Below are 16,773 nucleotides of genomic sequence, written 5' to 3' on the forward strand. Positions count from 1 at the left end.
TTTTGTGTTACTTTCTGGCAGTCATGTATCATTAACTACCATCTGATGATCAGAGCTTGTTACGTTAGCCTCAGTGTATCATTAACTACCATCTAATGATCAGAGCTTGTTACGTTAGCCTCAGTATATCGTTAACTACCATCTACTGATCAGAACTTGTTACGCTAGCCTCAGTATATCATAAACTTTCATCTAATGATCATTTAGAATTGATTTGTTTTTGTTGCTATTTTTTTTTTGTAAAAAAAATAGTCCATGTTACTTTTGTGTTTCTTTTTTATTTTAAATACTAAGAAGGTGTAGTATTATATTCTTACATTTATTTTAATTTCTGGCTGATATATCTTAATAGAAGTGATTTCTATTTTTAATGAAATAATTCAGTGTTTGTGAATAAATATAAACATGTGTGTGCATTAAACATGAAAAATATGAAATTACTAGGTTTTAAGCAGAAAGAAGCATAAAAATAAGAAAGGGGGAAAGGAAACGTTATCAGGCATGGAAACACCCGACTTATCACCTGTCAGACGTCCATTAGGACGAGGGTGTACTTTAGAAACTTCTGACAGGTGAGTATCATTATTTAAGGTGTGTTAGAATTTTCTAAGAATCATCTATAAATATTTTAAATATATGCTGGTGAGTTATGAAACTTTCGCTATAGGTATAGAAAAAATTATGCATCTCCAGGAAGAAAATATATTTTTTTAAATGTCAGTTAAGTTGAACAAATACACTTGCACAGAATTGTTTTCGAGTAACTAATTTTTAATATGTTAGCTCTTTTTTTTTTTTTAGTATAAAATCCAAATATTGATTATATCGAGTTTGTCAAGTGATAGTTATCCCTTCCCAAGGAATTTTATTAGAGTTTATTTTGTAAATACAGTACGAGAAGTAAATACTCCTGAAATGAATATGTGATCGACTTAAGCAAATCCTGTGAAATTTATAACATTTACTGAAGTTTAAACAACTTTGCTTTGGTGATAAGATTGAAGTAACAAATTTAGTTTTATTATGAAAATTGAATAAAAACTTTGTAAGGGCTTGGGCATTTAATGAAAGTTGTGTGTTTTTATATGTCTTGTCTCTGCCTAATTTTCTTTTTCCTTGTGTATGTCTATAAAATATTTATTTATGTACAACAAGAACCTCTTGTGATATTATTTATAAAACGTAGTGCCTAAAACTTTGCAGTTCAGAATCAGAATAGTTGAAATTTTCTATCAAAAAAAACTAAAACCCAAACTAATATACACTACCGTAAGCTAACAAGTACTTAAGTATTTGTATTCCAATAACATTTTGTAGTTTACCAGTCTCTACCCTGAAAAATATGTTGTGTAAATAATTATCCAAAAATATAATCCTGTATAGAGAGATGTCTAAAATGTTATTTGAAATTGAATTCACACGTGAGCGTTTGAAAGATGAGGTGATTTATATTTCTCTCACCAGGATGCACTCTACCATTTTCATGATGTAGTTTATGCAGCTCTCTTTAATCCGTTGAACTTGAATTAATAATGTTTCTTCAAAGTAGAAATATCTTTATTTTGCTCCAGTGAATATTGGAAACGTATATTTTCTTTTCTAGTGCTATTTAATGGATTTTTTTAATAGTAATTTCAAAAAAATGTTTGACATCTAATACTTAAAGTTTTGAATGATACTCATAACTGTAAATGATTTAAGTATAATTAACTTTTTCAGCAAAACAATCCAAGTAAGCCAGCTGATATCATTGGATGGTGGTGATATAATAAATGGCAATCTGGTAAGTTCCAAGGACGAGAGTGGTAGGCATGATGATGCGGATGAAATTATGGACAAGAAGAAAAGTGATGAATCTAGTCTCTTTGGGCAGCTAAACAATAGTCCTTATCAGCCTCCTACTGACCTAGAAATTCGGGGGGGTGGGAATCAATGCCACTAATTATTTATGATCTCGGCTGTAGGTGAGTCAATCAACTGATTTAATATGAAATCTGTGTTTTATGATTACACCTACAGAATATAATGGTGGAATAGGAAGGAAAGTTACTCAGTTTGTGGACTGCTTTCTATAACAGGAAGTCCCTTGTCTAAGCTAAGCTCCCATGAAGCAGATTATTAAAGTAGTACCAGGGGTAAAGCTAGATCGTTATTTGTTTAGGGTCTTCCTGTTGTGAAAAGCACTGTTTTTTTAACACGAGTAAACGGAGAGGTTATTTTTCTATTGTTTGTTATTTTGTTATAGCTGTTTTACTTGATCAACTGCTGTTGATATATCAGTTTTTGAGGCTGGAATTGATGGTGAGTATTCTCACCAGGGGGCTTTCTACAACCCCCACATTAAAGACAACTGGTGCTGAAACGGCTTTGAAAGTGAGAAGGATGGCTGAATATGAAGGTGGACTTAGGAGCAAGTGACTTAAATGTTTGGGAAGGAGTTATCTTCAGCCTTTAGCAACAGCTACACTTCAATCAAATAGATCATTTTGAAGCTTCATGTTCAAATCCCACAATTATCGTGAAGACAAAATAAATCTGACGGGGAAAAAACAAACCCCCCCCAAAAAAACAGTGACAATTGTATCATCGTCAACTTTTTTCTGAGGTCAGGTTAAACAGTAAGTGAATTTGATATTTTCTATTTACTGACCAAAGCAATAATGCTAAATTAAATCACTACAAAGTTTCAGAGAATTCAGTAAGCAAAGTTTTTGTATGTTAAAAGAGCATTTTAAATACAAGCCAGTTGTAATATGCCAAGACCTGTGCTCGGATTTCTTTACATGGATTGTCACAAAGGGCTTAATTAGTTAATCTTTAAGCACCCAAAGGTAATTTTGAGACAAACAGTGTTTATTATTATTATTATCAACTTCTGTTACTTTGATTTTTCTTTGTTGATTAATTTCTCATCTGCCTTTTGTAACTAATAATATGTAATGGATATTTCTCTCAGTGACTGCATGTAAATGGTATATCTTTTTATTTGTTCAAGATAATTGGTGTCAGATTTTGAAAAGTCACAAGGCTGTGACTCTCTGACACAAAGAGAGTAAAAAAACAAAACAAGAATGACACACTCTCTCACACCCACACATACAAACGAAAAATTACGAACCAAAAACTATATCACTTAAGATCCTGTGTGTTGCCTTTGAACTATAGTCATTTTATGTGTCTTTTAATGAAATTAAAAACTTTAACTATGTTTTTAACAGTAGAAACTTTTCGCTAAGTGTATATTTGTCTTTAAAATTGATTTAAATAAATATAAGGTCTGAAGTATTAGAAATCGCGGTAGTTATCAAGGGGCCCACCAGGTGAACTCCTGTGCTGATTTCTAATTTTTTGGTGTTCCTGTTTATTTTACGTAGGAATTTGTGATTAAGCCTTTTTTTTTATATTAAGTTTGTTGGTTACATAGTGTTATTCTCTAGTGAGCATTATGAATGAATCAGATGCAGAAGAGAGACTGACCTGTAATTTACTAATTGTGATTGAAATAAGCATGTTATATGATTATTTACTCAATGTTGTAAGGCTTGCAAGAATTTTTATGAGGCATTTAGATGATAGCTATGCTTCTAAATAAATATTTCATAAAGGAGCATAGATTACTTTGTTGGCCAGTGTTCTTTTCTCTATTATTATGTAAAATGAAATGTTTCATTTTTTACAAGCAAAGTTTCAAGGTTTCACAGACAGTTATTATATTTATGTAATGTGTAAGGTTGATAAATACATAGTGAAAAAGAAATGAACAAAATATCAGAATCTCTTGTTTTTTCTTAATTGGTCATTTTTTGGAAGTATCTTCTAGTATGTTAGTCATCAGGTGTGATGAAATACTGCTATTACAAACAAGCATTTTTATCATAGCAAAAATATTGTCAAATGAAATTTTTAAGCCTTTAAGTTAGATTAATGCAAGTTAAATACAACTAAAGTTTAATTAAAAAAGCCCCCCCAGTTGCACAGCTGTATGTCTGCGGACTTACGATGCTAGAAACCAGGTTTTGATACTCGTGGTGGGCAGAGCACAGATAGCCCATTGTGTAGCTTTGTGCTTAATTACAAACAAGTAATCTAAAAAAATTTACAAGTGTTTTGGTTTTATTTCTTAATAATAATAAAATCTATTGTTAAATCTTATATAAGGCTGAATCCAACAAAGTGAAAATTATTTTGTGATTTATTACATTTTAAAGTAATTCATAAAATATCTGAAAATGGAATTTTGATGAACTTGAAAACATACAGTATGTATTTAGTATATTTCTATGAAATCTTGAACTCAATTTGATGGAATTTTGTCACTGCGTTCATAGATATTTATAATTTCTCTCGTATTATTTTGATTCAATATTTTCATACTACTAGATATGACTTTTCAGGAATACATTCTTTGATTAACTTTTTTACTGAGCTATGTAAGTTATCTTTGACTTTTTGAGGTTATTTTCTTTTTATTCACTTCACATGGACTTCATGAATTGTATGAAGTGGTAGAAGTATTGAACTGATATCATTTTGTAAAAGTAATGAAAATTGACCAAAAATGAACATGCCAGTCGTTCTTATATTTTGTTTTGTTTTCTTTAAGTGTTCAGGATAATTGTTAGCACTGAAGTAACCTTATTACACTGAAGAAAACTGTACTAGAACATAAATAAGAAGCATCAATATGAATGGAGTTGAAAAAATGTTAGATGCTTGATGTGTACAACTATTTCGATCAACAGATAAACTTGTGCAAATCTTCACTCAATATATTTTTGACTGAGTACTTTTTATTAGATATAAATAATTAAACATAGGTTACTGTGTTGTCTGGTAGATGTTCAGATTATACGAAGATAATTCTTAAGGGTTTGTTAAACTGGTTATTTCAAGATATTCATTTACTTTTCTACTTAGATTAGAAGGTATGGTGTTTTTAAGTTATATTATTAAATACATATCTGGACATTACAAACTAGTAAAGAAAAGGAATATGCTTCTAATTAATTGTTCTTTTAAGAAACTTGTATTATTATTGTTGTTGTTGCAAGGCTATTCTAAAATTCAGTGTAACATCAAATTGCAGATGTGATCCTTAAAGTAGATTTTTGAAAGGAAATTTGTAATAACTTGTTAGTCACTGAATTTTTTTTAATATTTAAGTGTCGAATATGAAACTTCAATGTTAGTTTTAGTATTTGAAGTGTAAAATCTTATGATACTATTATGTATATGTATGTCTAATGGGAAAAATATTTAAGTATAAAATTTAATCAATCATTCTTTTTTCTTTGTTTGTGGTTAGTAAAATAACCTTTAACATGTACTAGAACTGGCAGGAATGAAAATCTAAATTGAAATGGGACTGCCAGTGTACCCCAGTAGTGGAAGGAATTGTAAGAACATTTCTTTTTCAGTGTGTGTGTGAAATGTTTCCCGTCTTTAAAGCACTTGGGGTTAAAAAAAAACGAACTAATGGTTGCTTCGTCTTAACTATTGTATTGTATTTTTTGTGACAATATGCAGTAATGTAATTTGTGGTAGATAAACTAATTAAAATTACAATACCTAGACGAAAGATAATAATTTGTATTATTAATGAATTAAGATAGTTTTGTGGGCCCCTTTTTGCATGACTTATAGATAAAAGGTGTCAAACTTTATTGAACTTCAGACACAAAACAGACTTTATTCTTATTAGTTTTCCGTTCCTTGATTTATAACTGTAAGCATTTTTTGCTGCATTTAAAATGTATTTTAAACGTCTAAAGTTCAATTAGTTGTCAGGTTATTTAGCTGTGAATTAAATGTTCTCATTATTATTTAGCATGTTCTAAACGATATAAAGTGGTTGGATCAGCTAGACATTTTTTTTTTTGGCAGGATAGAAAATGTTGCAGTTCTTATAATGAAAAAAAAAGGTTTATTGCATGGTGTGTTTTTTAATGAAAGAAAGATTCCATGTTGAAAATGAACTACTACAACAGGTGACTTAGTGTTACATGTGTTAAACGAAAGACTTAATAAGTTGCTAATGAACTGTTTTTTGTGTGTATTTTTATCATCAATTGTATTTTACACGTAGTGATTCTCCAGGTTTTTCAATTTTACCGTATTTGAAATATTTTCCTTGTATTAATTATTCTTGACTCGTTTTTTTTGTGATGTAACAATTTCTGAAAATCTACAGCAGAGCAGTATAGCACTAGATCATAGTTAATTGAAGACCTAGCTATGAAGTTGGTTTTTGTAGGACTTTGAATGTTAAGTTTTCTATTTTCTTCTAATTAAGAATTAATATTCACTCTTAAACAGTTCACTGCAATAGCAGACAGGCACTGTGTATGGGTTAGAGTAGTTAAAGCTTGCTGGAAGTTTGAATAGAATGGAGAAAATTTATTGGCTGAAGAGATGTATATTTATGAGTGTTGTGTTGCCAGTTGTCAATAAAGTTTTTGTGCCACAAAATCTGATCGAATGAAACCGTTTTCCTTTCCAGAATTATAAATTTTAATTATTCTAAACTTATATGTCATTTGTGAAAAAAAGGTTTTTTTGAAGGGTGATCCTCATAATGCTTTTTTTCATTCTGACATTTGGCGAAATTTCATAGTCTTTATACATGTAGTGAAAAATTGTTGTTTTTTTTAACAGTAAATCTGTGATAAAAAAAGATTTAAAAATATTTGGCATTTTGAAAGAAAAAAAAAGAAACCTACTATTAGAAATGATTATATTCAGATAATTTTTTTTAAAGATAGTTTCATGTTAATGTCATTCCAGTAGTAAGATCAATTGTGAAAATATTAGAAACTTACCAAACCAAAGATTATTTACCCATTCAAAATTAATCTGGTATGTTTAGTTTATTTGTATTTGAGCTTAAAAACAAATGAACAAAAAATCAGTAAAAAAAGTGCAAAATTTAATATCATACAAAAGAAACTAATATCACAATGTAGGAAAAATTTGGACATTTTCATTAAAAAAATTTCACAAAAGAAAGAATTAATTTTACCAATGAAAAAAAAGCCTGATATGGTCTGATGATTAGGGCACTTGACTCACAATTGGATCTAAACTCATTGCCAAATATGCTTGACCTTTAAGTTGTGAGGGTAATGTAATGGCCAATCCCTCTGTTCATTGGTAAAAAGAGAGGCCCAAGAGTTGCTGATGGGTGGTGTTGAATGCAGGGTATCACTTTAAAATTATGGGTAGCTATCTCAGGTAACCATCAAATAACCCCTTTGAACCACTGTCTACGTGACTGCCAGAAAGTAAGACAAAACTTTGAACCACTGTCTACATTGAGGCTACCGTAACAAGCTCTGATCATTAGATGGTAGTTAATGATATATTGAGGCTAACATAACAAGCTCTGATCATTAGATGGTAGTTAATGATATATTGAGGCTAACGTAACAAGCTCTGATCATCAGATGGCAGTTAACGATACATCGAGGCTAACGTAACAAGCTCTGATCATCAGATGGTAGTTAACGATACATTGAGGCTAACGTAACAAGCTCTGATCAGTAGATGGTAGTTAATGATATAATGAGGCTAATGTAACATTAATGATATATTGAGGCTAATGTAACATTAATGATATATTGAGGCTAATGTAACATTAATGATATATTGAGGCTAATGTAACAAGCTCTGATCATTAGATGGTAGTTAATGATATACTGAGGCTAATGTAACAAGCTATGATCATTAGAGCTGTTCTATGAGCTGCTATGCCGCAGCTAAAAATTAGGCTGCTCAGTTTGTGCAAAAAAATTGATTCATTTCTAGTTGGCACAGAAATAAATCAAGTTCTTTAAACCACTGACTTCTTTTCATGGTAGGGATTGAACTATTGAAAGGTCATGCGAGACAAAACAATCTAGATAAAAGTCATACGTCAAGGTGCAGGATGAATTAACTGGCAGAATATGACAGTTGCTGGGAAATGTGTACGTAAAATTACATTAAAATCTTAATGTGATGTCACAGGTTTCCGACTAATTACCATACTCTGCCAGCTCAGACATTCTACATCATGAGACATGTTGTTTTGTAAATAACCAACACAATATTTCAACCCTGTCCTTTACAGGGAATCAAACCCTAGATTTTAGCATCATAACTCTGTAAACTTACTGCTGACCTACTTACGGACATACAATAAAATGATCAACTGAAGATGTTATCCAGTATGTAAGATATCCTTAATACCTTGTCCTACATTTATAAAGCACTTCAGGTGAACATTTAGTTACTGCAAGTCCAACTCAACTGACGAGTTCTCATACTGAAAAAAATGTCATTCAAGGAGTTATTTGTAAGAGATGAAAATACGAGTCTTAAATGTTCTGGTCTTGAGCAAAAGGCTTCGTAAACAGTGGCATACAACAAACACATTGTAGATAATATGTTGCTATATGCTCTTCTTACCAGAAGCCCTTATTGGACGAATAAAGAATGGTGTGGTTTAAATTACTATTGGTCTTATTGTAATGTAATACCACAGACATATTACCTGCTAAAGGTCACAACACATGAAACAACAATAATTTGTTTTGGTTCTTTCTGTGACATTCTATGTCCAATGTTAGTGACAAAGAACTGTGGATGCATATGACATTGTATAAATACATTCTAGGAACACATATAAGGAGAACTTTAAAGATTACAATAATACAGTGGTAAGTTGCAGTATACTCTTGTGTGGTCGCACGTTACAATAATACAGTGGTAAGTTGCAGTATACTCTTGTGTGGTCGCACGTTACAATAATACAGTGGTAAGTTCAAGTACGAGTTATAATTAAAATCATTTTATGTAGGTAACATTCATGTTTCAACAGTACATGTATGTTATATAGTTAAACATACAGGGTTTATATGTCAATAGTACAGTTTCTAAGTAGTAAAAAATACAGTTTTGTTATGACATTGACTTTGTCTAATATTATGTAATTGTTCTGGTACCTACCAAGATCTAATATTTTTTGATAGTACATGAAGTTATGTATAGTGTTTTTGATTAAGTGGTTCCACGAAATGTAGTGCTGGTATTGTGTAGTTCACTTAGAATCATAAGCCTACATCGATATTTGTGGTAAAAATTATGATTTTAACTTTTAATTATGCATGTGAACTTTATGTTGTCATAAATAACGAAGGTTGAAAAAAAATTATAGTTTTGACCAACAAAATGTGCAGGTGATATACACATAAGCCCAATACTTTAATGTGCAGGTGATATACACATAAGCCCAATACTTTAATGTGCAGGTGATATACACATAAGCCCAATACTTTACAGAAAACGTTTGTTTTCATACTTTATACACTTTTTCTTACAAACAAAGAATATCCATGTGAAAAAAACTAACAAGAAATGGATTTGGATCTATTGGTCTACTTACTACCAATAAGCATTCTTAGGAATTGTCTTTTAGAACTGTAACATGTTATGATTGGTTCATACTTGTTTGGACTGACCAATAGCTGTATAAAGAGAAGAAATTTGCTTCCACGTAAAAACTGACCATGTGAACCTCTGGTTAACCTTAATTTGACATTGATCACTTAATGTTGCGAACCCATTTTCTTAGAACCCCAACAACCAGTAATAATTATATAGATTGATGCTTTACTGCCCTCTTGTGTTGAAATTAGTTAATACAGCAGCCTTTAGCCTAAAGATTCATTTGTACCCGAGAAACAGTAATATGTAATTTTTAATGTATAGATTCTGTTTCGAGCACTACATTTTCAAAATGTGATGTTCAAATAATTTTAATTCTTTCTGTCATCAGAAAAAGAGAGATTTGATTATATTTGATGTTCTTGTTTTTGTTGTTTTCAAGCAGTATTTACTGAAGTTCTTTACTACATTTTAAAAAATAATATTTATGTATTAAACTCAAGAAACTGCAGAGTTGTACGAAGCTTTGTCTGATTCTGATTTTATAAACTATACATAATTTGTGACTACATTAACACAACTGATGTTGAACATTTCAGGGAGAAATTAAAATTCCTGTTGTGATAGAAGAGGAAGTACCGCGAGTCCTGCCACCAGGAGCACTGCTTTTTCGTCCATTGCGACAGTTAGTGTATGCCATTGTGTTTAACCTTCACCACATGCAATTCATGGCTAAGCAGAAGAAGGACCAAGAGGGGAAGGAAGGTACAGAAACTTGGTTAAGGACCATGCACACAGCTTAACTTGTAGAATGTTTAGATAAAACAAAATCACAGTTTTTAGTTTTTGATAAAGTTTGACTAATTTAGAAGAAGTCTGTCTGGATGTTAGTTTAGGAAGATTTCAGCAAGATGTAATTTTGTTGGTGATGTGTGTGTGTATTTTTATGTGTATAAACAGATGGTTTGTATGATGATAGACTAGATCTTTTTGTGTTTGTGTGTTTCTTATGGTTTAGTTTTGATATTCAGAAATGTCCATTTTTTAATGATGTTTGCATTAGGTTTTTATATCAAAAAGTTTTCTTCCTTTTCTGACAACCTCCATTATTTTTTAATTCATATGGAGTCATGAAGTTTTCTTTTGTTCATCTAGTGGTCCTTGCCTTTCAAATAAATTACATGTGTATTTATTACTCTTGCAAACTGTAATTGCAGAAACAAAATATGTAATATTAATAGCTTTTTAGCATTAACATCATTGATAACTACTTTTAGTTTACAACCTGTACAGAAGAAACACCTTTTTTATGGTTTGTAAGATTTTAGGATTCATATTATACAAACAGCCAGATAGGTCTATTTGATCAAGTTGGGTAAAAGACAGGGTTTATTGTGAACTAGTTATTGTTCCAGTTCTCTAAGATACAATTAAAATAATTCTGCTATAAATGTATGTAATTTCTGTTGCTTCAATTAAATAAACACCCCTCCCTTTTCCATAATATCTATTTTTACTTGAAAATAGATAAGGAGAGACTTAAAAAAAATATTGATGGAAATAATAACATAAGGTTTAAGATTATTGTATCAAAGAAGTGAAACTTGAAAATTTTGCTGAGTATTTAAATAAAATCATGGGAGTGAAACTAAATAATTATTTTGTTTTATAAAAGTGATTTTCTACTAAAAACCAAAGTCTGAATGTTGATATTATGCATATTTTATTATGATTCAAGTCTTCTAGATTTGTTAAAAAAACAACATTTTAGTGATGTTTTTTTTAATTGTTGACTTTGTTCTTTAGAATCCTGTCCAGTGCTAGTAAAGTATTCATTTTTAGTCTGACAATCCAGTCAGACTGCTCGTAACTCATACTATACATGTTTAAATAATGACATGAAATACCATCCTACAACTTGTTACACTGCCATCTGTTAGCTGTTTATTAATTCCATTTGTTTTGCAAGATTCCTTAATATGTGTACAATACAATACTGAATTATGTCTTTTTTTGTTTATGTTACTTAACTTTTAAAGTGCAGTGTTAAAGAGAACATACCTTTTTTGTGTTTCCCAGAAAAAGTTCCTGATGTAATTGTGAAAGAATGGACTTGGAGTAAACATAAGCAGTACAACAGTCCTGACCTTGTCCCAGCTATGCCTTTGGGGTGGGCAGTGCCGACCATCCAACGTTTATGGTTTGGAGCAAGCCCTGATGAGAAGAAGCGACGTATGAGAGCTTTTTTAACTTGCATGAGAAGTGATTCTCCACTGATGCTGAACACATCGTACGTGCCACAGCATATGCTAGTTATGTGTTGTGTACTCAGGTAATATGTTTTCTTTTAATTGCTTAGAAGTGAAGTACATTGTTGTTTAAGTAAAAAAAACTCTTAAGTGGTTTAATTTAATAAAAGAAACGTGAAGACTTAAAAATTTATTTAAGTACAAGTCACTGAAATAAAATTATCTCCTAATTAGGTCATTAACTTTGTTTATAGAATATTTTAATTCTTACCTTAAAGTTTTGAAATAGTTTTGAGATAACTGTTATCTCTCAAAATGTCAGTGTTGTTACAGAGTAGTTAAAAAAACAAACCAACAAAAACACCGATTTCCTCTATCTTTAATACGTATAGATACATTATGGCCGATGAACGTCCAATCCTGAGGAAACAAGAGTTGGATGCTTTTCTAGCCCAAGCAGTTTCACCTCATCTCATGAATGCCCAGTTTACTCAGACCATGCAGGTAATTTTCATCATTATATTATTGTTTTTTTTTCTATTTCTTAAATCTGATTCGTTTATCCTTATTCTTATTTTCATTATAACCCTAGTTATGAATTAACCACTGGAACACAAATAATAATGTTTTGAGAAATATTTTAGGTATTAATGGTTAATAATAATAAAATTACTCATCATCTTTAATAATTTTTTTAAAACAATAATTATCTAATTCTATTCATTTAGAAAACAACCGAATTTATTGTATGTTATGCATAAAATTTGTTTTTACTGTTTCATCTATTCATCTTTATATCCATTCAGCTACCGATTATTACCAACAGAGGTATTGAACTTGCAGCTATGTTTATGCAAGGTGTTGAATGTGCACTTTTTGCTAATGATGCTTGTGGTTCTCCAATCCCGTGGCTGATGTGTTGTCCCTGGCTTTTCTTCGATGGCAAATTATTTCATCAGAAACTTCTGAAAGCATCAGGAGCCAAAAATCTTGTTGATGTCTGTGATGGCCAGGTTAGTTTCAACATTAAAGATTCCTGTTAATTCGAGACTTTATTTGTAGGAATATTCTCGTCTTTTTTCTTCATTTACATGTTCTCGTTAAGTGTCATAAACTGAATACTAACTACTGCTTTGTCTAATAGAACTTTGGTCAGTACAATGCATGGTTTAATAATAGGATAAACTGAATAATAACTACTGCTTTGTCTAATAGAACTTTGGTCAGTACAATGCATGGTTCAATAATAGGATAAACTGAATACTAACTACTGCATTGTCTAATAGAACTTTGGTCAGTACAATGCATGGTTTAATAATAGAATTAACTGAATACTAACTACAACAAGTTTGTCATCAAAGGTGTGTAAAAATAGTATTGCATACTTTCTGGGTGTCACAAATTACTGCCTTAGAGGCCTTTTGTACAATACCAAAAACATATCTGGTATGTAAAATATGCTTAATACCTTTTACTACATTTATAAAGTATTTCAGGTATAAATTTAGCTGCTGTAAATCCAACTTGGCTGATAAGTTCCGATATTGAACAAAAATGCCTTTTGTGTATTGATTTATATGAGACAACAAGATGGGCCTTTTATCGTAACTGTGTAAAGGAATAGGAGACATGTAGCATAAACTTGAGACTGAAAAGTAAATCTTGCGACTGAACAAAAATGACAAATCAAAATTACGAGAATGAAACTCGCATGTATAAATAGATTTTTCTTCTTCTTGTGTCAGTAATCCAGTGTAGGTTCCTAGAATAAAGCAAGATGCCTTTTTCTGTAAATGATAATTCAAACAGTAGTTTCTTTATAAGTTTCAGTATAATAAATTTTAACAGAATCTCTGCTGTTATGTACTTTTGTGGCAGAAATAAACTGTTTATTCCTCTAGAGAAAGGTTAACTCCACTATTCCAAGCCAATGTTTTTTATTAGAGCTGAATATGGAATATTAATCAAATAGGTTTAGATCATTTTATGACCACCCTACGAGCTGTTCTCTCTTTGAAAAGGATCATGCAAAAATAATTTTATGTAATGTAAAACTATTTAAATGTTATCTTACAATTATTAAAGCTTTTCCTGCATCTCCTTTCATTTTTAATAATTAGTTTTGGCATTTTTTGAGCCTTATCAAGTAAACTTTGTTTGCTCTGAAAATAAACTTTAATCTATTTTAATATAAATTTAAAAAATGAAAGACACATTTTTTGGGGAAACATTTTTAGAGAAGACAACTTATCATACTACTGTACATGAGTTTTCATGATTTTTGTCAGGTTGTGATTCATTGGTAATGTCAAGAGCTTCTGTTACACTTTACTATCTGGCATTGAGTGACAAAAAATTTATTGTGTACATTTGTGAAAACCCTTTAAAGGTAAATTTACTACAACATATCCAAACAAACCACAAAAGTGAAGCCTGTGGTTGTGTAAGAGAACCTTTCACCCCAAAAAGGGCATTGCGTTGAAACTGGTGCTGCTAACAAGATAATAAGGATCTGAAGTTGATAAAAGCTTATAAGCTACAAAGTTCCTAACTTTTAACCACATATCAAAATCAACTGTTGTTTTTTTCTTGAAAACATTTGTCAGTAAAACTGTAATCCCATTCAATCACCTATTTTATTAAAATTCCCTGATCCAATTCCAGAGGATGTTTCAACCTTATTTCCTGTTTGAATGTAGTCTTGTAATCCATCATATATTTACACTGGAAGTTCTTGGAAAGTGTCTAAGATTTGCCTCACCATCCTGAAATTGTAGCATTGGGCAATATTACATATAATCATAGGCATCAGGTTGACTGCAACTGATAATGGAGGAAGTAGTGTTAAGGTCATTATAGGGCCTAGAACGTTCTTATAAATTGTGATTGGACTGACATGAACGACTTTGAAACATGTAGGGTGCCTTTTTATGACTGTTTTTAAATATAATTTTAATTGTATATTATACAACATTGATCGTTGAGTCTTTTAATATATTTTAAATATTTATACAAGTTTCCTTGAATTTTATCCACTACTTGGACCTAACCAGGAAAGAGGACAGAGTGCTCCAATTAAACCTCCTACTGATACTGTTTAAAACCTGTAAACGCTTTATATTTTTATTATCTGAATTTGGGACATTTTTCATTATTCAAGGGGCTCAATGTTAAGGTTGGTATGCGGTAATTCAAGGACAAACTTGTATTTCCACAAAAAAGAAAGAGGTCGAATATGCACAAAGATAGGTGTAGCAGTTTTTTACAGGTAAAATGAAAGAGACAGGACATGGTGTTAAATTAAAGATGAAAACGAAACATTATATTGAAGCAATGTATATGGTGACTGATCATTGGGTAGTAGTAGGATTATTTCAAATAAAAGAAATGTAAATAGATAAAAAAGAGTTGAACTGTTTGTAAATAAAGAGAATAAATAAGGTAAATCTGTACTTTATTAGCTAAGATTTTACTAAGTTCTGGCCCTTTCAAACGAAAGATGGGTTGTCCTCATAAACTGGAATGAACCTGATTTGAAAACAACAAAACTGCATTCATGATACATGTTCTCTTTGTAGCTGACCAATCAGAAAACAGGTTTCAGAATTTAGAATTTTCTCCGCTTTTTATGAAAGTTGGGAGGTACCTTCCGTCGACAAGACCAGGTAGAAGACATTGTAAATTTTCCATGAAATAGGCTGGATTTACACACTTAGGATGTTACAAATCAGAACTTTGGAAAATTCAAACATTTTCTATTTATGAAATATGTAAAATAGGAGAGTAAATAATTTTCTATATCATTTTTCCATTTTATTTGTTTGAAACTTATTAATATTAGCTTATATTATGTTGTTTTGTAAGAAACTTTATGACAAGCAGCTAAATCTGTATTAACCTACTGATTTTAAAATAATACAAATGCACATGTTTTATGGCACTGACAGTTCCATATTTAAATTGTCTTAAACATGTTATTTTAGAATTTATATCTCATTTTAGAGTATCTGAAGTTTGTTTATATGATTACATTGTGAAAATTGTGTTTTACATTTCTTTAGATTGATCAAGTGTCGACAGTTGAGCGGATGCGAATTGCTGTCTTAGAAGGTCTCAAGCCACAATTTGCTCGGCCTCCTCTACTTCCAATGGAATATCTTGGTCCAAATATATCTAATTATTCGCGCAGTCAGCCTCCAAGTATTAATATACCTGGACCCAACCGAGGAAGAGGACGGGGTGCTCCAGTTAAACCTTCTACTGGTACTGTTTAAAAAATATGTTATTTCTTATTTAATTTCATCATTATCTCTCTCTCTCTCTATCTTTATGCTATTTCTTTAAACTTGACTGATATTAGAACTGTTTGATCATTGCAGCAACCAATAACAAATTAATTTTGAGATTTTATACAAACTTGCTGTTGGAAGAGTGATTTGCTTAGTATGATCTAGTTTACTCAATTATATATATATTTTTTTTCTTAGATGCTCGTCACATGATTTCTAATGGTGGACAGTTAGAAGTAGCTGGGGTTGTTGTTGGGAGCTGGGGTCCAAATTATGGTAGATTTCCTCATTCTCGGAATAGTTCCATGCCTCGCCAAGTTGGTACCATGGCTGGGATTCGAAGGTAGAAAATATTTCGTACTACTTCAAGCTGAAAGCTGTAGATATAAATTCCAAAGGTCTATGAGTCTGGAGGTATCCAGAAATTCAAGAGCTCTTCCGGAGGATCTGTGTAACGTGAGCTCAAAGATGTAGAAAGTTTAAAGGATGATTTAATATTGGTAGCTTGAAAATATTTTGAATTCTAATCAAAAGTGGCTGTATTGTGTTCATTAACTCTAAATGACAAAAAATGCTCATAAAATTCAATCAGAATTTGGGGAAGAAGGTTCTAGAAATTTCTTATAGTTGTACAGTGGGTTGAATATGTTATATTAAAATGATTTGGAAGTTCCTTCAGATCATTACAGTCCATGTGGATATGTTCAATCATGCTCTTTCTGATGACCTGGCATCTTTAGAATAGCCTTGGGGTGGAATTTCCGTTGAAAAATGCTATCATGTCCAAATCACACCATTCCTTCCCTCCTACT

General features: G+C 31.1%; 1 protein-coding gene across 1 annotated transcript in view; it reads left to right on the forward strand.

The window, feature by feature from the left end:
- The window catches only part of LOC106472270 (constitutive coactivator of PPAR-gamma-like protein 1), a 28,185-nt gene that overhangs the window by 9,872 nt on the left and 1,540 nt on the right, over positions 1-16,773 (forward strand). The window contains exons 5-12 of the mRNA XM_013932896.2: positions 500-572; positions 1,720-1,783; positions 10,023-10,188; positions 11,503-11,755; positions 12,065-12,176; positions 12,479-12,685; positions 15,734-15,935; positions 16,160-16,304. Of these exons, the coding sequence (XP_013788350.2) occupies positions 500-572; positions 1,720-1,783; positions 10,023-10,188; positions 11,503-11,755; positions 12,065-12,176; positions 12,479-12,685; positions 15,734-15,935; positions 16,160-16,304 (1,222 nt within the window). The remainder of the gene's footprint in view (positions 1-499; positions 573-1,719; positions 1,784-10,022; positions 10,189-11,502; positions 11,756-12,064; positions 12,177-12,478; positions 12,686-15,733; positions 15,936-16,159; positions 16,305-16,773) is intronic.

This window comes from Limulus polyphemus, unplaced genomic scaffold (assembly GCF_000517525.1).
Source record: "Limulus polyphemus unplaced genomic scaffold, Limulus_polyphemus-2.1.2 Scaffold5205, whole genome shotgun sequence".
Lineage (NCBI taxonomy): Eukaryota > Metazoa > Arthropoda > Merostomata > Xiphosura > Limulidae > Limulus > Limulus polyphemus.